The sequence below is a fragment of the Condylura cristata genome, unplaced genomic scaffold (assembly GCF_000260355.1).
Source record: "Condylura cristata isolate star-nosed mole 26May11 unplaced genomic scaffold, ConCri1.0 scaffold00004, whole genome shotgun sequence".
Lineage (NCBI taxonomy): Eukaryota > Metazoa > Chordata > Mammalia > Eulipotyphla > Talpidae > Condylura > Condylura cristata.
The window spans coordinates 57792928-57817500 of NW_004567105.1; the positions used below are offsets into that span (position 1 = coordinate 57792928).

At 41.1% G+C, this 24573-nt stretch overlaps 1 protein-coding gene across 1 annotated transcript in view; it reads right to left on the reverse strand.

The window, feature by feature from the left end:
• CACNA2D3 (calcium channel, voltage-dependent, alpha 2/delta subunit 3) overlaps positions 1-24573 on the reverse strand; it is a 764442-nt gene that overhangs the window by 255262 nt on the left and 484607 nt on the right. Inside the window, exons 11-12 of the mRNA XM_004676565.2 lie at positions 22313-22391; positions 11632-11765 (exon numbers count right to left, since the gene is read on the reverse strand). Coding sequence (XP_004676622.1) covers positions 11632-11765; positions 22313-22391 — 213 coding nt within the window. The remainder of the gene's footprint in view (positions 1-11631; positions 11766-22312; positions 22392-24573) is intronic.

Here is a 24573-nt window from a genome sequence, read left to right on the forward strand (position 1 = left end):
TTAAAATCATGGTACTATAATGAACACCATACTGATGGATGCATTTTCATAGACATGACTTAGTTTTGAGTTCTACAAACAAGTTATATGCTTGACTCTTACTTCTTCTGTCTTCTGAGTATCAGTCTCCTTTAGGTCTGATTTTTCCCTCACTCTGTACGATTTAGGCCATCAACTAGAAGCTCCATCTTACCTCTCATTATGAAATTGTGACCCAAGTGAGCTTGATACAGAAGAAAAAGAAAGGAATTAAGAACTATAAAGGTAATGAAAAATAGTTGAAGGTAAAGGCCATCACCCTATGGAGAGAATGTGCCTGGGAATCAAGGAACAAGTTCATATAACATAGGAGTAACCCCTAAATATAGTCATGCCTCAAAATAATCTTGATTCCAAGATGCAACACATTTCACCTTTGCTACTTTGAGTTGGATGTTATCCCTTGCAAAGGCTGCTAAATAATCTATTCTACTAAACTTATTCACTTATTTAGGCTTAATAGTTTTATCCATTTCTATAAGATCTTCTACTTCTAGAAGTGTCTATCATTTTATTGTAGACAGTTGACAGCCATTATATCATAATAATAGAAATGATAATAAATGGAAAGAGTTAAAAATAAACCACTGAAATCTATTTCTTTTTCCATTTCTAGCTCTAGGCTTTTCTATCTGCTGACAGTCATCTACATAAGGTGTTTGAACATCTTTGCTAAAGATAATCATTTTGTATCTTTGGTTCATAGTTTTATAACATCAATTTGAAGTGGGTGGGGAGGAAGATTAAGCCCAGGGGGAGAAAAATCTATTTAATAGACAAATCTAGGTTCAAATGGAAGAAGATTTGGATGAATATAAATGGCACCAGAAATCAAGAACTTACTCATTTTTAACATCATCATCTTCTGGCAAAAAAAAAAACAACAATAATAATTATAATAGTAATCTGTTTCAATGGAAATAAAGTACTGTAATATTTATAGTCTGTGCCAGAGTTATAATGACTGCAGGGCCAGAAGTGAAGTGTCACAGCATGCTCCACATGTTTTTAACACGGTTTCTAAAGGCTCTGGAGGCTATTAAATTTAATGAACCCATCTGCTATGAAATAGAGGTCCCAACATAATCAGTTTCCTCCATGCCATGTAATGCAGATGGCATTCTCTGTTCCACAACCCAGCAGGATGGTTTATGTTTCTCTTTACGTGTCTTTTTGTTTTGATGATTTGGACTTCTTTGATATGCAGCAGTGTCTTGGGAAAATACTGTAAATTCAGTTTCCAAGCCCCAACAACTTCCTTATGAAGGCTCCGACCCCCTGAGTAATTGCTTCTAGGCAGTAAGATGCTGTAGCTTAAAGCAATCACCCAAATGACTCTGAAATGACCTAGGTGCCATTCCTAGATAGGAAACTGAAACAAATGTGCAATTTATCAAATGCAAAACATTTTTTTCCAAGTTGGACTTAGTGGGGGGTGAGGAGGAAGGATACAGGTCCAATTTGCAAATGCAACCAAATTGGTTTGAAAGTTTCTACAAATTGTGTACTGAATTTCATTACTAGCAAAGGGGAGGGGTAGGAGGGCTTGATAATGAATTCTCATTATTTTAAATGGTCACATTCCCACTGTTTCTAAAAGATTTCTTTGCTTCCCTTCTGTGTGTCACTGTGGTCTGTGCAAACTCCCCTGGAGGGCTGATAAGGGATGCTGAGGCTTCCTCAGTTTAATATAGGTTCTACCCCTCACAGCAAGTTGGCATTTGTGAGTGGATTAAGACCCAACTGGAAAGCACAAGTCATTTGCTTACAAAATAGAACAAATTCCATTGTTAATGACTTTCTTTTTGCTCTGCACCTAAGAGATAATGACTATGCCCCACTTGTATTCAGATGAGAAGCTCATGAATTTCAGAATACTGTGTTTGCTGTTTTGTCAATTAATACATGAGATCTTATTAGATTAAACATAATTAATGTTGTTAACATTAATTCATTTATTTGGGCTTCACCAGGAAAGCAAATTGAATAGAACATCCAGGCAGGAAACAGAATATTTAATTAGAATAGAAGTTAAGAGAGTGAGAATGGGCCCCAAAAGGAAAGTTTTGTCAGTCTCAATTCTTGATTAGGTTTAATTAAATGCAATCCTTGACTTTCATGTGCAAGAGTCCAAACTCAGTTTCTGTTCACAAATCTTGAATTTGCTCAGACTCAAAACTGTATGACTCAATATGTAATTAATAAAAGGGGGAAAATAGCATATCTGTGGGTCACTTCAAGCTACACTTTAAGTATTAAATTAACTACATGATTCTGTTTCTGTTTTGTTTTTTTTTTTTTAAGATGTATTTATTTAGGGCCCTCCCTGGTGGCACAGTGGGTTGGCACTGCATTGCAAAGCTAAGCCAAGCCATGGCCGCTTCAGTGTGAGTTCAATCCCCATCCTGGGGGTGATCCATATGGCACAGCAGACCTCTCCTATCTCACCTGCTGCTCCCCTCAGCAGTGAACTTCCTCAATCTGTCCTGCTCCCTGCTCTGATTCTGGTGAATCCTCTCACCATCCCTGCACCTCTGACCTGTACCCCAGTTCTGTATGCATAACTGGTGAATCCTCTCCCTCCCTATACCTCTGGCCTACATCCCAGCTCTTCTACACAATAATAAATATTTTTTGGAAAATAGAAAAAAGACTTATGAGAGCATATTAAGCACACTTCTAAGGTCAAATTCAGAAATACTAGCTAATCAACAAATACCAGCTTCTTAGTATCTGGTAAAAATGGCATAAATCAGCACTGTCACAAATCTTGTGATTTCTAAAGGAATAAAACTCACTTTCCAACTATAATGTAACAAATAAAATCAGGCTCCTTGAGAAGTGTTATAGGAGATGTGTTATAACAAAGGGCAAGCAAGGATGTGTTAGGACTCCTGACAGAGTTTGCAGGAGGAGGCAATCGCTGCATTTCTTTTTGAACCTCTATTCCTCTCAGACCATAGCACGCGGACAGAGATTTTGCAGCAGGCAGGATTCCAAACGGTCCCCAAGATTTCTATCTCCATAATATATACCTCCTGGTCAAAAACAGAATTAAATACATTGAAATTAAGTTTAATAAGAAGATAAGGACTCATAAATTAAAAACTATAAGACTGCTCAAGGGTATAAATAATATATGCTGCTCAAGGGTATAAATAATATGGGACATATAGATATCCCATGTTCATGGATGGGGGAATTAATATAGTCAAAATGACTATTCTATCAAAACAATGTGCATGTGTCTACATGTGTATATGTGTGCTTATGGTGTGTATACAATTTTCATTAAACTCTCAATGATATTTTCAAGGAGATAGAATAAAAAATATTAAAATGTATATGGAACCATCAAAGACCCTCAATAGCGAAAGCAATTCTGAAGGGAAAAAATGTAAGCATAATTCTGTCTGATTTTAAACTATACAATAGAGCAAAATTAATTTAAACAATATGGTATTAGAATAAAAATAGATATGTAACTCAATGAAACAGAATTGAAAACACAGAAATAAATTTATTTATGTCTCAACACTTCCTGATAATGATGCCTTGGTGGAGAAAGAAGTGTCTCTTTAATAAATGCTTCTGGGGAAAATGGACAATTACATGTAAAACAATGAAGTTGGATCACTCTCTAACTCCCAGTACAGAAATAAATCCAAAATGTATTTAGTGGCTATATTTGAAAGCTGGAACAATAAAATACACAGCATAAAACAGGCCCTCCCTGGTGGTGCAGCAGGTTAAAGCACAGCACTAAGAAGCTTAAGCCACTTCTGCATGAGTTCGATCCCCGCCTGCCCCAGAGGTGACCACATGGTGTGGCCGACCTCTCCTGACCGGCCCGCTGCTCCCCTCAGCAGTGTACTTCGTCGATCTGCCTGTTCTGCTCCCCACTCTGTCTCTGGTGAATCCTCTCACCCTCCGCATCTCTGCCTGTACCCCAGTTCTGTATGAATTAATAAATAAATCTTAAAAAAAAACCCACTGGTGACAATGCCATCAGTGATACCAATGATTAAGATATTTTTGGAGACTCAACCTCTAAGAAAAGGGAAATAAAAGCAGAAATAATCAATTGGGATTATCTCAAATTAAAAGATATTTATATAGCAAAGAAAACATAGAAGCAAATTAAGAAGATAACCTACTGAATAACAGAAAACAGTCATATATTATATAAATGACAAGGGATTAATATCCAAAATATTTCTTAAAAGTGTTCAATTCAACAACAAAAAAGCCCAGACAACCAAATTAACAAGCTTGCAGGAGATCTAATTGGACTGTTTACCGAAGTGGACATCCAGAAGGCCAGTGGAATAAATGAAAAATGTTGAATATCACTTTATAAGGGAGATGCAAGTAAAAACCACAATGAGATCATCCCATACCTGTGAGAATGGGATGTTCAAAAAACACCCCAAGAATAAGTTGTTGGAGAAAGAGGAATCCTAGTATGTTGGTGGGGATGTAAACTAGTACAGCCATTGTGGAAAGCTATCTGCGCCCACCTTAAAGAATTAAAAATAGAGGGCCCTTCCTGGTGGTGCATTGGGTTAAAGCACAGCACTATGAAGCTATCCACAGGCACTGTAGAATATGTTTAATTCCCAGCCAAGGAAGTGACTCACATGGTGCAGCAGACCTCTCCTCTCTCACCCACTGCTCCCCTCAGCAGGGTATTTCAGTAAATCTACCTGTTCTGTTCCCCACTCTGTCAGTGGTGAATCCTATAACTTCTGCACCTCTGGCCTGTACCCCAGTTTTTGTGTGAATAAATAATTACATCTTTTTTAAAAAGAATTAAAAATGGAAATGCCATATGACTCAACAATCCCATATTTGAAGAATATGAAACCATCAACTCAAAAAAATTATATGATTCATAATATTTACTGCAGCATAATTTACAATAACTAGGACATGGAAACAAACTAAGTATACACTGATAGATGACTGGATTAAGAAGACGTGAAATACCCACACACAACAGAAAACCACTAAGCTATGAGGAAAGATGGAATTTCACTATTTACAGCAAAATGAAAGGAATTCAAGGAGATTAGTCATAGAAAAGCAAGTCAGAAAGATAGGGACAAATATTGGTTATTTTCATATATATGAGCAAAACAAGAAATCACATTATTTGGCAAAGCAAAATTATTACAAACTTGGGGGTACTCATAAACAACAGGAGCTGTCTGATGTTAAGAGGGAGGAGGGGGAAGAAATAATCAAAGGAGTATAAGGGGTGGTGATGGGGAAAAATTATCAACAATTGAAAATGAGTCAGATATTACAGACTTTAAGAGATGGTAAGTTGTTTATAATTTAAGAAACTTGGCTTAATATAAACAAATTTAATTATTTTTTGCCTCTGAGTAAAACAGCAAATTGACAAAAAAAGCTCTGAGGATTTTTGAAAAATAAGCTTTGAGAATAATGGATATAAAATGAAGATCTTGATCAGTTTTCAGAGATAGAAGAATAGGGTCATGTTTGATTCCAATGAGCTAATATTTAACAAAGAACTGAAGATGGAAAGGCAGAAAAGCTCATACTATATGAGATGCCTTCAACAACCAAGTCTGAAGGAATCTCAGACTTAAAAAATCTAGATGAATAGTGAAATTTGCTCTAGCAGTTGATAAGTTAACCAAATAATGAATATTCACCAGGTTAATGAAGAGGAAAGACAATGGAGAAAAGGACTGAAATATAAGTAGTACAAGGAAGGTGATGGTCAGGTTGAATAAGATTCAGAACAGATATTCACCTGATGGGCTCATGACTCTGAATTCCAAATTTCAGGCTATTCTAATTAAAATTCAATACCCTTAGCTTGTAGCTCAGGTAGATTATAAAGTATGTTTAAGTATCAAAAAACTCCAGAGCTGCAACCACATCATACCATCTGGATATTAAAACAAGGTCACCAGACCCAGCACCCAGAGGTCCTAGATTGTGTGCTCTTTCATTATTGCATGCTGGCACCCAACAAGGCAGTGCTTTGGGGGACTGTCCTGGACATGGCAAGGCAGTCAAGAGCTCACAACTGTCGACATCCCTGCCTCCATCATCTTCTGGGTGGTTTCAAAGTTGGTGGGCTCATCTTCGGATTTAGACGCTGCAGATGACTTGGCATATGAATCCTATTTTGACCCCATATAAAGACAGGAGGCTTTTGTCCTTGCCATGGCAAAATCCAGGGCCAGATGAGGAGTGTGAAAAAACTATCGCTTTCTGGCTGGGGAGGAGCAGCTGTGCTTCTCTTTCCCCAGGAGGTTTATGAAAAAGGAAGATGGGAATCCCTGTTGTCCTCATGACACCAAGATGAGAAGGAAACACCAGGATATTCCACCAGAGCACTTACCAGGGCTATTTGCAAAGAAACTACAGAAGTCTGGGAAGCACAGAGGGCATGCTGAGCTACCATTTTAGGGACAAGCACATTCTACAGATTTAGTTGTGAACTTCAAAGGGTTCCTGAAGAGGTGGGATAAATGAGCTCTGTCATCTTATCATATCATTGGCATGAATAAGTGGCAATAAATGCCACTTAAAGCATGATTTTTGAAATAAGTGAGGATGATCGTGGCATAAAATACAAATTTTATGTAAATATTTTAGATGAAGCACAAGGCTTCAAAGTATTTCCTTTGCCTTTGCATATCCAGAGCTGTTCCACACAATCAATGTTGCCTCTGGCGTCAAGAGCTCTTTAGCGCAAAGTTCCCCTTCTTTCTTAACCGTCCCCATCAATAACTATTACATATACACACAGGCACACACACACACACAACCACACATGTGCGTGCGCACATACACACATATGTATACATGTATGTATTTAGCAAGTCTAGAACAATTTATTTAAGCAATTACTGATTTAAAATGAAATAGTGCTTAAGTACAAATACATTAATGCACTGCATTACTACATTATGTTCTTCCTTGCCATGTGGTCCCATTCAGAGCTCTGCATAAGGTGATGTGTCCTTATGCAGGCACAGAGGAAGGGTCCATTTGCTTCTTATGGTGACCCTTTGCTCAGGATTTTATCTGGATTCTCCCACTGTATGGATATTATATTTTCCCTCCCACAATTAGTGCAAGATGTCTAAGGAATCAAACTGAGACCATGAAAATACCCAGCTCACTATCAAAATTGCTTCCTAGATTTAGTATCCATTGACCTTTGCCTGAACCAGATTTGACTAACATAGTTGCAAAATGGTGACTAGCCAACTGCACTACTCCCTTGGCATTTATCAGCAACCACTGCACAGAGTATGCCGTCTATCCCTCTAGTTATCTATCTAGTTCATCTTTTGGGTTTGCTCAGTAAGGACACATGGGTTTTAGGTTTACTTAACAGACTATAATCCCCTGTGGTCCTGTTTTTAGCTGTAATATTCAAACTGTTCCAATGTTGATCAGTGACTAGCATGATCCTTCACACAGACCCCCATGTCCTTTGGACATGATTTGCTGTTGTTTTGAGAACTTAAGTTTTGAGGCTAATATATTCTAATCATTTTTGTTTGCATGGGCCTACTGTCCCCATCCCAGCCCTGGAAATAACAATTTTTCTAAGGTGCACTGTTTCTTTTAAAAGGGAGTAATTTTTAGAAGGTGGGGTCTGTGTTCCATATATGCTCATTGCCATGGGGGGTGCCACTGCTTCTTGGCCTTTCCAGTGGACAGAGTTGGGGTTTCATTCTGGGATAATTGTGGGGACACAAAGGATACCATTCCTTGTAACCCTCTAGGTTCTTCTTAGTCTAGACAAGTAATCAAAACAGCATCAAGAGGGGTTAGCAAAGGAAAAACAATCAAATTAATAAAAGTTTTATAAATTCTAAAGTTACTGGAACAGAGCAGGGATATTTGCTCTACATACAGGGACAGTAAGGGGACTACACATGACAGATAAAGAAGGGGGTTAGAGTGACCATACCCCTACTATCAGAGAAAGATGAGATTCTTAGCTAGAGGGAACATGTTTACTGATAAACCAACAACTGGGTGAATTCTTTTGGATATCTCTTCTTTAATGAGGGAAGGGCAAAGGGCTTAGGTAAGAAGAGAAGCTTCTCTTAGCCTCCAGGACCCTCACTGCTCTCAACCCCAAACAATCTACATTCTGTAAGTAGCAGTAATAGAACTCAGAAGTCTCACAGGATCTTGATTGATCTCTAGTTCCCATACAAAGATGATAAAAGGACTATTCCAGCATATTGAGAAAAGTTGATCTGACCCTTTCAGGGAAACCAATTCCACTGATTCAATCCAGTTTCATCCTACAGGTGTTTGCCTTGTCTTCACCTTTTTAAGCCTCTGCTAAATCTACCATGCTCACAAAATAGATTCAGAATTGCCATACCCACACACCTACTGTTAGAGGAAGACTGAGGAGCAACCTCCCAGCCAGTGGGTGGCGCTCATAGTCAACTCAAAGGCAAGAGGGGGTTGCTTTTCAGACTTGGACTCCATCCCCTGACTTCCTGAACAGAGACTGCTGAGAAAAAGGCGCTGACTGATATGAGTATACCAGATATGACTGAACAAGGTGGGCTGCCCTCCTAGTTTGACTTCTGTTTGCACCCTGGTCTCTGCTCACTTGCCACTGTCTTTGGTGGAACAGAGGGTAAACTGCTTTGTGCTGCCAATTAACTCTCTTCTTCTCTTTTTCAGTGTTCCCATTTCTCACTCCCATGTAAATTGCCTTGGGTCTTGCCCTCTATTCTTAAGTGGCCAGCTAAGGACTCTCCAACTGGGTCATCCCTTTTTCCTTGGGTTGTCCCTGTAGCAAGATGACACCAAAAAAATATTTAGAATTTAGTTGCAGTTCTAGTCTCCCTTCTAGACTAGGAGTAAAGTACCATGTTTAAATTTAATATTCTGTATTACTACTATAGCCATAATTCCAATTACTCAGAATGTTACCTTTTTACCCTCTCAGATAATTTTTCATTCATTTGAAAAGTAGCTGGATTCATTTGATTCTGTTTGCATTCATATTAGATTTTTCCCCATTCCTGTTAACTTTAATTTTGAATACATAGAACATTAACATGATTTCAAAAGTCTAAACTATGCAAAAAGGTATACTCAGATGTTCTCTCCCTCCACTCCCTTGGAAACCATTTCAATAGAATCATCCTTGTTCCTGTTTTTAGCATTAATGCTCCATGATGTGTATGAACAACAGTTTGTCCAATCTACCTCTTATATTTGGGCCTTTAGGTAAATTTCAATATTTTGAAATTATGATAGAAGTCCTCCTCACTTCAGTTTCACTTTCTGCAGTTTGTTACCTGAGATGAACTGTGGTTGAAAAATATTACAGGCTACTTGATTTATGACAGAAAGAGAGGGAGAGTGAAATACTTCCACATATTTATTACAGCAGTTTGTTATGATAGCTCTATTTTAATGAGTTATTGTTATTAATCTCTTATCATTCTTAACACTATGCTTTATTGATTCATAAATTAAGCTTCATCATAGGTATATCTATATAGGGAAATACACAGTACATATAAGGTTTGGTACCACTAAGGTTTGGTATGGTTTCAGGCATCCACTAGCTGTGTTGGAACATATCCCCTAGAATAAATGGGCACTAGTCCACTAGCAATTACTCAGTGACCAAACTTGGTTATGTATTTTTATATTGGTGGAGGCTAATCTTTATGAGTAATTCTTACAAATGGGATGGATGGTCAAAGGGTACATGCAATTTTCTTCTACAGCGAGTGCCCCATTCTGCTTTCCCACAAACACTGTAGTATGTCCCTTTTCCCACAGTCTCACCAACAGAGTACACAGATAAGTTTTCTGAGAGGTAGAGAGACATGGTAGCTCACTATAATTCAATTTGCATTTTTCTTACCAAGTGAAGTTGTATATATTCATATATTCAAAAGCCATTTGTATTATTATTTCCTAAATGTTTGCTCGTGACTTTTGCTCATTACTTTTTAAAGATTTACTTATGCATACAGAATTGGAGTACAGGACAGAGGTGCAGGGGCAGTGAGAGGATTCACCAGAGACAGAGTGGGGAGCAGAACAGGCAGACTGATGAAGTACACTACTGAGGGGAGCAGTGGACAGGTCAAGAGAGGTCTGCTGTGCCATGTGGGTCACCTACAGGGCAGGCGGGGATCAAACTCATGCTGAAGTGGCTTTAGCTTCTCAGTGCTGTGCGTTAACACGCTGCACCACCAGGGAGGGCCCGGTATCACAACATTTTAATTATAGAGAGCCACAATTTTTAAATTGATGAAACAAATAAAATGACTGATCAAACTGGCTGGTCAGGGTCTATGCACAAAACTACTGAATGCCTTGACAGTCCAGTCCTGGCTGGCCACATGCCTCCTTGTGCTGCTTTTGCTGTCCTATGCGGCAACATGTGAGGAAGCTACCAGTGCTGCCTCTACTGATGTTAGTGTGGTGCCGATACAAAAGGGTAGCTTAGTTATTTAGTTCTCATGACTCTAAACTAAACTAGGACCAGACTCTTAAAATGTTAAAGGCCCAGGGTCTCCCTGGTAACCAGAGCAGAGTTTGTGGAGTAACATTATCTTCTTGATTCAGCATGATTTCTTCTAGGGAAGTTCTCTTCCTGGCCAGTTCATGTTTTCAGAGACCCTCTGAGCGCCCTCAGGCCCAGGTAGGGCAGGCAGCCATGGTTCCCCTAGATGCCTTCCCACGGCCTGTCCCTGGCCTGCAGCTGCCTGCAGCTGCCAGCAGTGCTGCGGGGCTGGGAAGCCGAGTCAGCCCGCAGCAGCCACAGAGGTCACTCTGGAGGACAGCTGTGTCTGGGCTCCAGTGATTAATGTGATGTTAATCCCAACAAAAACGATGGGTGAGAGGCCCTGTGAGAACATTTACAATCAATAAATGAAAAACACCACTCCCATCAGACTCATTATCACTATGAAAAATCACCCTGAAATTACACAAGAAACCCAGCCCTGGAGCCATTAGTTGACAATTGGCAAAGTCCCTCCTTTTAAGCTAATTCAGTATAAGAATTTGTTGTTTGGATTTCGACTTTAGAATGAGCCCATGGCCAAACTTCTAACAAGTCATCTGTGCTTCTAAAGTCACCTCTGAGACACAATCTCACCTCTCCCAGGAAGACAACGCAGCCTGGCCCTTCTACAGGTTCCTTCACTGTCAAGAGGTGAACGTCGCACTTCCCCAGGTCAAGACTGATTAACTGCCAGGACTGCGCCGCCTGATAGCAAGGAGCAAGGACAGCTCTGACCACTACTACAATGACACAATTCATATACATGTGGGAAGAAATCAAAAGTCACTGGAGAAGTTACGTGCAAAGAGTGAGTTTTCTGTGCTGACCTGACACCTACTCTGATGCGCCACTTTGATTCTCTATTAACAATCTTGCTAAAAAACCAATGCAAACTGTATAACTAAGCAAACGCCACTGAACCCCATAATCGATGAACAGACACAACTGCTGTCTCCAGGAATGGGTACAGGAAAACTCAAACATCATAGGCGCAGGTGGGGCCTTCAGTGCCCCCCGGGCTCCTGCAGACTCACCGTGCTGTCAATGTAAGCTTCTGTCCACACCACATCATGCTCCTGGTCAATGACTTTGGGTCGGCTGAGTACATGGAGGTACTCCATGACGTTTTCCTGCACATCAGCCAAGGTGGATATCTGGGTGAAAAATCCTGTCAAATCCCAAAAAAGAACCAAGGTTAGTGACGAAGCCAATGAGTACACAGACATGGCCTCCAGCTAGTTTCTTTCTTTTTTACATTTTATTTTATTTTAGTCCCCTTGTCCCTTTCCTTCCTTCTTCTCTCTTAATCTCAGGATCTTTGGGATGCTTATTAAAATTTTTGAAGTGTTTTACCTTATTGAATTGTATACTATGTAAATGTCTAGTATTTGTTTATATCATTCAGACTCAACTGTGCATAATTCAAATTGCCTCCATTATGTTGAAATGGCTATATTTCGTCTTTTCTTCTGACTATAGAATACTCCATGGTGTATAGGCCAAACCTTTGTGGTTCACTCATCTGTTGATAGCCACTTACCTGCTTCCACATCCCAGCTATTGTAACTAGTGCTGCTATGAGCACTGTGGCAAATACAGAAGTTTTTGTTGATGTTTCATATTTTGCAGCCAGATTCCCAGGAGTAAGATTGCTGGGTTGTAAGGTATTTCTAGTTTTTTAAGGTAAATCCAGACTGCATTCCACGATGGTTGCACCAGTTTACATTCCCACCAACAATGTAATAGGGTTTCTTTTTCTCTCCTTTCTAAAACATTTAAACATCTCATGAGTGCCATTATTCACTTTGTGAATAATGTGCAAGAGGAATAAAATTGAGATCACCCATAAACCCACCTCCCAGTGGAAGCCCCTGTTAGCCCTTTAGTGAATATCTCCCCAGACTTCTGGGAGTCCATTCTATAATTTGTTTTTTTTGTACTTCAGTGAACTCATTTCTAAGCAGAAGACAATAATCCAAAAACTTAAAAGGTACCTCATTTTTTAATAACTATAAACTAATAACTATGATTAAATTGGAAGTGCTTATTAAAGCACACAATTTATTAGATGCTTAATAATCTTTGCCTCACTTATTCTTAGCAGCACAATGGAATGTGGATTACTGTATCTGCTTTAAAGATAAGATGACTGAGGCAAACTTAATGTATTTATTTTGTCCACATTCACATGGATATGAAGCTGCAAATACTAAAAGTCAATCCAGGCTTGAGTCTCTTGCTCTGCCTTTTCGTTTTGCAGAATTTTGTGTTTTGTGTGTGTTGGAGACAGAAATACTCTAGCTCCTATGCTCATGTGACTGGTTACCACACCAGCTTTTGAAACATGCTGGGTAGACATGGGTCCTAAGCAATAGAAGATGTCCCCTCATGGGTGGGGGTGCCACTTTGATCTTGAGTTCAGGGCACCACTACTTCCTCTTCAGCTTAGGGTCCTTTGGCACTGCTGTGAGTTGGAAAAGTCAGAAGGAAAAGTACAGAGAGGCAGGTCTCCAACTTTGGGAGGGGGAATCTTTCACTCAAATATTTGTGGAAGATGTTCATGTTGCCTAGCACTGGAGAGGAAAGGATTAACAAGGACCTTTGCCCTCCTGGGCCTGGGTAGTCTGAGCAAACAGACAGTTCAAAAATAGTACAATCGGCCCTCCCTGGTGGCGCAACGGGTTAAAGCACTGCACTGAGAAGCTGAAGCCACTTCCGCATGAGTTCAAATCCCGCCTGCTCCGGAGGAGACCACATGGCGCGGCAGACCTCTCCTGTCTCGCCCGCTGCTCCCCTCAGCAGTGTACTTCGTTGATCTGCCTGTTCTGCTCCCTGCTCTGTCTCTGGTGAAGCCTCTCACCGGCCCTGAGCCTCTGGCCTGTACCCCAGTTCTGTATGTACAAATAAATAAATCTTTAAAAAAAAAAATAGTACAATCAATATTACGCTAAAGCACACAGCAGACACAGTGAAGCAATTAGCTATCCCAAGAAAGGGTCAGTACAGCTGAATCTTCAAGTATGAGTACCAGTTAGCCACAGGAAGAGGGGTTAAGAGTGGGTCCAGCAAAGCAACCAGTGTAAGGGCCAAGGTCACAGTCAGGTCCTCGCTAGGAAGCGCAAGTAGCCCAGAAAGGCTGGAGTAAGAAATGTGAAGAATAGAATAGAATTAGGGAGCTAGAAGATCAGAGAAATGAGCAGGGGACTATCACATAGGATCTTGGAAGGAGTTTCGGTTATGTCTTAAAGGCAGGTAGTCAAGAAAAGATTTTAAACAGAGGAATGGACACAGATTCACGTTTCTTCTAAATGCAGACTTTTATGACTAAGCTCATGCCAGTTCCTGCAGTCAAACAAATCGAGAGGGTGTGTGTGCCTCTGAGGCCAGATCTGTCACAGCACTTGCTATAGTGTTTATAGAATCTTTAGTGTCTAAAACAGGGCTCTGGGTAAGGAAACACCAGCCCTTCTGTTGTCCAGAAAGGGCTGGGACCCTCCCATGGCATTTCCAAACAATGGCCAGCTGGTTTAAATTTGGTATGCCAAACCCAAACCAGGTTGGGACCATGTGGCTTCTGGCTTCCTGATGACAGCTGTGCACAGTGCTAATTAACATGCATTGTCACTCCTGCCTACCACACCCATCCCACGCGAATTAGGGTCCCAGAAGCCTAGGCTGTGAGTGTTCTATCTTGGGATTCTAGAGCACGACCCCTGAGCACATAGACACTCCCTCTGAGGACACAGTGGGAACACTGTTCTTGCAGGCCCCCAGCTAACCCCTTTAGGAGACATGGTGGGAAAGACAAAGTTTACAGAGAGTTTCTGGATGAAGGTAAACTCCCAGTTACCATCTCTCCATGTGCAGTGCTGCAAACCAGTGTTCATCTCTTGTCTAGCAGGTAAATCTTAGACTTGGAGCAAGGATCTTAGATACATGCTCCATAAGCTAAAAGAAGTCACCATGTTGATAAGAGGACAGATGTCGATGGTTCTGGACCATCCATCAGCACGCACTTGTGAGTAATTCAAATTTAGAATAATCCCTACATTTTTGTGCCAAAGTACAGACAAGACAGCATCGCCTAGCAGGATACTTCCCCTCCCCCCCAACTTGGTTGTCTGTATTTTCATTCTAATCTGCAAAGCCAACAGTAAAAATCCATGATTTGAGTTTTCCAAAATAAAGCCGAGAGAAGAAAGGGAGTGAATCTAAGGTAGATGGGAGAGACAGATCATTAGCCTAGAGGGGGAGTGGGAACGAAACACAATCTCACATTTGGAAGGGGAGTGAGTTGAGAAACCATCCTCACTCTTGGCCTTGCTTATCATGGCCAGAGTTCTGAAAAGTTACAGAAAGTTGGCTTGTCCCCAGACTACAGACATAGAGCCAGCTCTGCATCTGACACCTCCACAGAGATGACTAGCAGGATTTGCAGACTGAATTTGTCCAAAGCCAATTGCTGATCTCCTGGTGGATCTTCCTCATCTCAGTGCCACTGTTCAATTAGGCCAAGAACATAAAAATTATTCTTGAATTATCCTTGATATCCGTCATTTCCTCACTCCACCCCATAGCTAATCCACCAGCATGTTCTTCTGACCTTACTTCTAAGATAGAGCTAAAATCCACTTCCCATCTCCCCTGCTCTCATCCTGATCTAAGCCTCTGTTGTCTCTCCCCTAGCACTATCCTCTCCCCAAGTCCCCTTTTATCTAGGCTCCTCATAGCAGTCAGAAAAAATCAATTAAAGGCATAAAGCAGATCTTCTCCTAACTTGAAACCCTAAAATGACTTCAACTTAGAGTCAGAGTAAAATCGCTGACCCCTAAGACCCTCCCTCAATTGGCTCCCTGCCTGTCTGGACAACCTCTTCCCATTCTGTTCTCTCACCCTGCCCATTGTTTCAGCTCACTGGCCCTTCACTTCCTCTCACACACCAGGCTCATCACCCCCCTGCTAATACTCCTCCCCCATCCCGGATCTTTGCACTTGCTGTTCCCTCTGCTTGGTATATCTTTTGTCCTGCTATTCCCTGGCTGGGCCCTTTTTGTCACTTAGGGTTCAGCTGTCTGCAATCATTTCCTCTCCCTTCCCCTTGCCTTCACTTTCTTTAGAAGATCCATCCAGCGCTGAATTCTGACTTGCTGACTTATTATGTTGTCTGTTTTATTTTTTCATGGATATTAGCTCCATAAAATGTTGCAAAATGCTGGCCCCCATCTTTTCTAGAACCAGAACCAGGTTCATAGGTCTGTGGGGGTTGTCAGTAGTGCAGAGCCAGTCATGGGATTGCTGTGACTCACATCACCTGTCTGCACAGGACACCATGACAGCCCAACTCGTGCTCATGATACAGGCAGGGGATAGAAACACAGAGAGTTTGCTGACGCATCCCAGATCAATTTATCCAGGTTCACATCATACTAAAAACCATTGCTCTAAACCTCTGCCAGTCACTGACTCTTTCCATACTGGAAAAGGGCAGGCCTGGCTGCTCTGAAGACATGGTAGGCACCCCTGATGGGTGGTCAGTGTCTCTGTGGCTGGGAAAGGGTGAAGATGGGGTAGAGAATGTATGCTTTTTCCTGAAGTTTTCAACAAATGCTTAATAATCAGCACAAAGGTCTACTCACAACCCAAGACGTGGTTCTAATTTATATTTCAGTATGTAGACCAGAAATGCATATGTATGAAAGGTAAGAAAAGCTGAAGTTATGAAGATAATATTAATATTGTACACTGCAAAGTTTAATGCACATTGATCATCTAACTGCAACCCATGAAAGCTTAAAATTTTTCTGAAAGTCTTTTTTGTTTTGAAATGTTTTCATAGAAGTTTTAGTTAACAAATGTACTTTTTGATGGATAACAGGAAGTCGCTGCTGACTGGACTCTTTGGCTGTAACCATAGCCACTTCCCTTGTGTTCACTGTGCATTCTCTGAATTGGCCACTTTCCTTCCTACCCACTCCCTCCCCTTTTAATTTCTTTTAACTTCTAGCTCTTGAATGTTTATTGTCTTCTTTAATGTGCCTTTTTGGACTTCATAGATCATGTAAGAAAACAGAATCAGTAATCATTCAGTAATTACCAGGGAGTAATTAATGCTGAAATTAGCCACCTATTATAAATGGTCGGCTCATTTTTCTATATAACATCAATTTATTTACCTTATTCCCTTGCAGAGCCTTCTGTAAACTCCAGGCTACAACTAATCAGACCAATAAGCCACATGAGCCTGGTACTTTGTATTTCTGAATTTTACCACCTGTACTCGGATATTCCTTGAGAGCCCCTTGTCTGAAAGGTACCTGTGTGTGAGATGTCCAGTAGCATATCATTAGTACCCAGCTTTGCAGTGATGCCAGGATCCTTCAGGGTCTGCTTCTCAGTGGGAGACCCTGGTAACCGTCACAATGGAAAGTTTTATTGTATCTTTGATGTGATGGACCCTGCTCCCTATTAGTCTTACAAAGATCTTTTCTCCCTCTTAAATAAGCTAAGTTGGAAACACTCCAATGCTCAGGTTTCTACATTCACAGAGCAATGAGGTAGACACTGAAGTCAACAGTGTGACCTGATTTCCCTTCCAAAGTTCTTGGAGGAACCTGGCAATATTCTGGATCATCTTCCCCACCCCATCAGAGTTATACATCACACACACACAAAAAAAAGTACCTATTTCTGTAGAATAACAATTTATGAGACATGTTCTACCCCCACATCTTTCTGGACCTTCACAGAAACAGCAAGAGATCTGTTGTGTCCTGACAACTAAAATATACACGTCCAATGAATGGAAAGAACTGACCATGGGGAGAAAAGACCATGAGGTATTTGGAGGCCTTGGAGTATAAGTGGCCACCTAAAGAATGGACCCTCCCAGTTAGAAGCTGCTGGAATCAGCAGGACCTCAGATTTAGGAAAGAGCCTTTTCTTTTGTGAGAAATTATATTTTTTAATTTCAAATTTTATGTTTGAAAAAATTGCTGGATTCTAGTCATCCTGAGCCTCAATTTCCTTCTTTTTTTCCCTTTATACATCTCACAGAGCTGTAGTGAGTGTATTGAAGTGTACTGCATCCTACGTGCACTTAGTAAGCACTTTTCCATCCTTAGCTGCTATTATTAACACTGGCACCATCTTTGGCTCCATCACCACTCCCTGCCCCCCACTCAAATGCTTATGTTTTACGGAATACATACAACCTAGCTAATTGTCAGTAGATGAATATCCACTCAATGAATGAATGGATAAATGTGTATACATATTGAATGGGATATGATTTAGTCATAAGAAGAAATCTTGCATTTGCAACAACATGGATAGGCCTTGACTAAGTCATGCTAAGTGAGAAAAGTCAGAGAAAGATACTATAAGAACTATGTGCTCTCACTCTACAATAAACACTGTGGAATCTAAAAAAGCCAAGCTTGTAGAAACAGTAGAGTGAGAGGTAGGTGGGGGCTGGAGGTGGGAAAATTGAGAGATACTGGAGGCACACTTAAAAAAAGACACAGAAGCTGAATAACTGCCAATTTTTGCTTTTTTCCACCCATTCAAAAGTAGCATACAAAAACTGACACTTTTCTTTAACCCCATCTGCAACCATCCTGGCCACCTAAATTTGAAGCTATCTTTAAGGGAACATGACACTTGCAAAGGTTTAGTGAAGTTAGATTTTTTTCATGGAAAAAAAAAGGTTGTGGGTATGAACTTTGAGGAGGACTCAGGCCACCAGTACTCCTCCAATAGGGAGAGAATGACCATTCGTACATCAAAAAGGAACAAGCTGAACAGACAACCAGGAGAGACTCATATGGCATTTCCATTCAACCTAATGATGACTGATGGGTTGAGAACCCAAACACGGAGACCCTTTTTTATTTGCACAGCTGGAAAAAACTCCATTCACCATGAGTTCTGAAGGAGAATCAGGCAATGCTTATTTAAAAATCTCAGCACACTGAACATTAGAGAAGGTCACTGTGGCAAAATGTAATATCTGGGCTAGTGGGCACCTCTTTTCAGCTTTCTCATCCACTTGTTTATCCATTAGTGTGTGAACACAGAACTTTAAATTCCACAAGCCATTCTACAGTGGCAATGATTGTTTTAATGTACTTAAAATGGTTTGCTGCTTTGCCTCATTAGGGCTGGTTCCCTCAAGATAGGGCCTAGTTAAGCATAAAATGAAGCAAACCAAAAAACTTCAGGGCTCTCTGGATTTTGCCAGTAGACTGGAAGTAGAAAGAGAACTCCTGCATGGAATAGGGATATCCCCAAACATCCATTTCCAGGGGGCCAGTGTCTGAGGTCCACTAATGGGAACTATCTCTATGGTTACTTCCAAGCCAGGAGTGCTGTACCCCGATAGCAGGTCTTCAGTCAGGGACTTGGAGCTGTCACTGGCCCTAACAACTGCTCCTCCCCAGGGTGATGTGGTCAATCAGCCAACAGGTTTCTTCATGGGCTCCCCTGGGGTCTCCCTGGGTCTGTTCTAGTCCCCAAAGGCTAATGCTTCATTTCACTGAGGAACTTGGCTTAGTCAGTTGAAAATATGTAAAGGGGGGCAAAACATGGCATTTTAGTCCCAAGGCCCTTTAGAAGAGAAGCAGAATAAGGAAAGTGAAATGTTTGTGAGCATTGACTCTGGCCGGGAAGGAAACAACTGGATTTGGACAGTACGGCAATGAGAATCACTGTGGAATCTCATGGTGTGGCCAGCGAAGCAGCTACTATTACCTCCTTGGAATTTTCAAGTTGCTATACTCAAAATTTATAAATCTAAAGGGCTGTATTCTATAGCCAGGCCCTGAAATACTCTAAGTTCACTAAATTGTCTTCAAAAGGATGCCTCAAAGATTCTTATAAACAATGACTAAAACTAAATTATGGTGTAATATTAGTTGATTAAGACAAGACTTCAATTTGAGTAATTTTCATCAGCTGGACACAGACAGTGGTGAAAACAATAACCCATGACTAAATACACACTGGCTGATGGGAAGAGCTGCGATCTAATGTGGCAGGAATAGCAGCAAAATTTTTAAAAATGAAAAAATAGAGAAGAAATTTTTTATAATACCACAGGATAAAGGAAAAGTGGGGAAAGTAGGGTTCACTCAGGATTTTCAAATGTTAACAAAATAGCAAAATTTATTTCAAGAATGTCTTCTTTACGCAGAGGAAACAAGGATGCGTGCAGCTTCCATCTCCTCCGGCTAGTTTCCTCCTATATTCCCTCCTGAAATGAAGCCAAGCGCAATATTCAGAGACAATCAGAATTACTGATACTTTTAGTGAGGCGAGCCAGCCAACAGACTAAAATAATTGTAGAATGCGTTCTTTCAGAGTTTCAAGGAAACGTTAAGATCCTTTCATACAGCTCACCATTATTTAGATGTGGAAAAAAAAAAAGAGACTGGCTTGAAAGGTCGTTCCAAGTAGAAGCAGATAATTAAAGACCATGCCAAGCTAAGAGAAAGATGGGCAGAGGACCCATTGTTTGAGAACTTTCCATATGTCCCCACCCACACACATGCTAAGCCTTGGCAGCACACACGTCTACTCAAACCCATTCAGTGGGCTGAGCATCATGATCTTTTCTTCTGGAGGCTGAATGGGAAGAGATACTTAAAATCATAGCTTAGGAGTTGCTGATCAGTCTCCTTTCTAATATCATGCCACACACACACTATGTGTTGTGAGGATAGGTGGGTGTGCGTGGCCATCTCTGTGTGCAAGCATCAGTAAAGACAGTATCTACCATGGATTGTAAGAAACCAAGAAGCAAAAGAAAAACAAAACATAGCTTCCTAGTTCTTCATGGGAACATAGTTTCACTCTGCGTTCTGAGTCACTCCCCTTCCACCAAAACAATATTCTTTTTAATTTCAGGGAACAATTTTGGTTTCTTGAAACTAAAATAACTTTATTTTAAATCACTAAAACTGGAGCTGAGTGGGCCCTCCCTGGTGGCACAGTGGGTTAAAGCACAGCACTAAGAAGCGAAAGCCACTTCAGCATGAGTTGGATCCCTGTCCTGGAGGTGACCCACATGGTGCAGCAGACCCCTCCTGACCCACCCGGTGCTCCCCTCAGCAGTGCACTTTGTCAGTCAGCCTGTTCTGCTCCCCACTGTCTCTGTGAATCCTCTCACTGCCCCTACATCTCTGGCCTGTACCCCAGTTCTGTAATGCATAAATAAATAAATCTTTAAAAAAAAAACAAAACTGGAGCTGAGACCTCCAAGTCCCTCACTTAGTCCCCTTACTTCCACTGATGTGCAAACATGAAGACTTTCATGGAGGACAGCTTAGAGATGATAGAAAAGCAAGTTGCTGAAATCTATCAATACCAAGTGACTGTGTAACAAGACCTCCATTACCAGCATTTATATTTAATTTACTCATCCTTCAACACTAAAGGAGTACCCATACTGAGAAAAATCTGAACTGTGCCCAAGTGCCCAGGATGAAGTCAGGGTCAGAAGCTGTTCTCAAGCTGTGGCTTACCTCAATGGTGAGATAAGACATCTTCACAGATCAATATTAACATTAGAAAACAATATGGGACATTTATAGGTCCAGCACTGTCAGCCATACCTGTAGAGCCTCATTTCATACATACCGCTATATACAGGGCAGTACCATCACCACCTCTGCCCTGTAGGGGACATGACTCAGAGCCAGACAGACTTGGTAACCTGCAGAAATGATTAGTGGATGGTGGAGACTGGATTTGAACTCCAAGACTCTGGATTCTATTACTTATTTTCCTTCCATGTTTTGCCTTCTTGGCTGTGTAGAACATGAAAAGGAGCCCTGCATCAACTGAGAAGTCCTAGTTATCCCTTCCCAATGCCTTCTGCAAAGCACTGTCTCTGACACCCACCAGAGGGGTATTAATCAATTCAGCTGTGGATACAGAACAGCCAATGATTATGAAGCACTTACTATGTGCTAGCACTAAACTCTGCACTTAATATAAACCACTTTTTTCATCCTTACATTTAATAGGAGTCAGTGGAAGAACTATTACCGCCATCACCATTTTGAAGTTATAAGCATAGAGGCAGTCTAAAGTGAATTAAATTAGTTATGTAGGCTAAGTTATGCTATGAGGACACATCAAGCCAGAAGTCTCAGTGACAGTGACCTGACATGAAGGTTTGTTTAGCATGTATACCCTGTATCCAGCACAAGTTGGCAGACAGCAGGGGTGGAGTATGTGAGAAGACATCTGTCCCATGTGGTCACTCAGGATCCCAAGCTGATAGAAGTTGCTACATTTCATGATTATTCCGAAACATGCAACTTCAGAGTTTTTTAATATTAGCAGAAAATATGGCTACCATCATAACAGTTCTTAAACACTTTAGCCCAGAAAAGATCCAGCTTTGTTTTTGTTTAGTTGCTCACAGGCCAGAATCAGCCTTGTGGACCTGCCTACTACAAAGGGTCTGGGATAGCTCGTGCACAGTAAGTGGCTTAGCCGCGGTCATTCTCCTCTGGGCACCCAGGTATCAATTCCTCCACTTGATGATATCGTCAAAATTGATAAACATCTTTGGGGAGAAGCTGTTACAAGTCTACCAATAAGTTAGAGACACCGAAACATACCTTGGAACTCATGGCCTTCACTCTTGACTATCCTGATTTAGCACATCCAAGAGGGAGTTGTTCAGAAGGGACGAAAGAGGGTACCTACCTTTGTTGGCACACGCCATCCACTTGAGATTGTCTGCAAAAGCAGCCTCTCGTCCAATGAGGTATGTGAAGATGCGAACCTGAGAGGAAGACGAACACGGGTCAGTGGCATTCACTGTTCACCGTCTTGCACAGACCTTGTGCGTGGCTCACACACATGTGGTTTACCTCTTTAATGCTGCATGCTTTCCATCTGTAGGAACATATTTAAGACATTTGAAGTACAGTCAGCTAGAAATATATTCAGAACAGGGGCCTTTGATCTTCTAAGCCATATGGCATTGGTGGTGGTGGTTGTTTGGTGTGTAGCTCTTACAGAGAGAAAAACTTGAAATGGGAGATGGGCGGCTTCTTGGACCTGGGTTTGCTTTACACATATGGACAAGGATGACCCAGATCTGGACCAAACCCTTGACCATCTTTCTCATCCACACAGGAAACACTGATTATGCTCTTCTTGGGAACAAAAGCACTCCCAAAAGGCCTTCAACATTCCCCCCAATGGTGAGGACAGGCTGCAGGCACTCTCTGGCCATCTGTGGTGTCTGGAGTGATTTTAGGAGGCAATTAACTGAGACAAGAGGCACAGCCTAGAGCTGTGTGATGGGGACACTCTCTAGGCTTCCTAAACTTTTGGCTCCTGAAGAGCAGAGGATACATGCAAATCCCTGAGTCTCTTTTATTCTATTACTTTCCTAGCTCTCTGTTGTGAAGCCAGAATTCTTTGAATTAAAGCAAACTCACATCTCAAACTAATCCTTGGGCTGGGATAGAAGATAAGGAATTAAAAGGGTTAAAACCCTTTAATTCAAATGTAAAACGGAATGTTAATACAGCATAGTCTAAACAGAACTCTGCTTGAGGGTCAACTGTGGTCTTGGCCAGCTCGCTTGTGAGCAAGTCAAAAGACATAGTATTAGATGAATGATGTGTGACATGTGGCACCAAAGGCTTCACCAGCTGCGTCCCCTCAGCTCACCCAGACTGGGCCAGGCACCATGCTGTTCCTTCAGAGGCTTCATTACAATCACTGTTTTAACTACTATTATGAGTGGGTACATCTATGGTCTCCACTGACACATCTACTAGACCAGGGGAGGAATGGGTTTCTTTCTCTGACTATCCTGATGGAGCACAGTTCTACAAATCAATATCTGAATGGATAAAAATACATGACTGCTCAGAGGTGACTGTAGAAAATGCCAACTTGCTGTGTATTTCCTGTTAACTAGGAATTAAAAATTGAAGACTAATTTTTAGGTCAGGATTTAGTTCTAATTTAAGGAGATGTTTAAATACACTTCATCATGTGTAGCCTAAGTCTGACTTTATTTGTCTTCAGTAAGGCAATCATTTTATTTATCACAGCTCTCCATAGGGGGCTTCCTGGCTAGATGAGCAGGCAGAGAGGCCTTCCTGTTTTTCATTCCTCTAGCTTTTCCCCCTACTAATGTTTCTACTGAGTAACATTAGGAGGAGGAACTTTTTTTCAGTTGGGAGAGTCTGGCTTCTCTTGGTTGAAAGTGGTCATCATTGCCCCCCACCCCACATAGCTGTTTCCCCAATCACTTTCTTTGCCTGGCAATGTTGTCATTTAGCTGAAGATATCTGATTTAGGAAGAAACTGAGGCCCAGCTAAGGAAGGTGACTAGCTTAGTTTCATCAAGTGCTAAACTCTCTGGGAACTCTGGATAACACTTGTCTCCTCTCACCCTCCTGGAAATGATGGTTCTGTCCTCACAGAAAAACCCAACCAGCTCCCCCAGCCACCAGTTAACATCCACAGGAGCCAGGACCAGAATCCAGTCTCTTAAAACCAGATCCATTCTTTAAAGGAAAAAAAAAAAAAAGACAATAAACTTTGCCTTTCATTTCATACTTAAGCCAATTAAAGGGAAAACACTAGTTTGATAAAAACAGACATCCCCACTAGCCACTAAATCAAGTAGAAAGCAGAAGAGATGACACATAGGAAGTGAAGCTACAAGTCTGTCTTTGCAGGAAAAGAGAACAAGTCCCCTCACAGAGCAGCCCATTTGATTCTGAGTAAAGATGCCTCCTCTGTTGCCTAGATGAAGAACCCCAGGATGAGGCGCGTTCTCTTTTAGAGGCACAATTAAAACTCCAGCACAGAGCTGTAAGCCACTGGCAAAGTTTCTTCAATTCCTGATTTAAAAAGATGGCAACCCACTTGGAAAACCAGTAAGACTGGGCCAAACTTCAGAACAGCCATGATTGCTCAAGAATAATTGTGCTAACAAT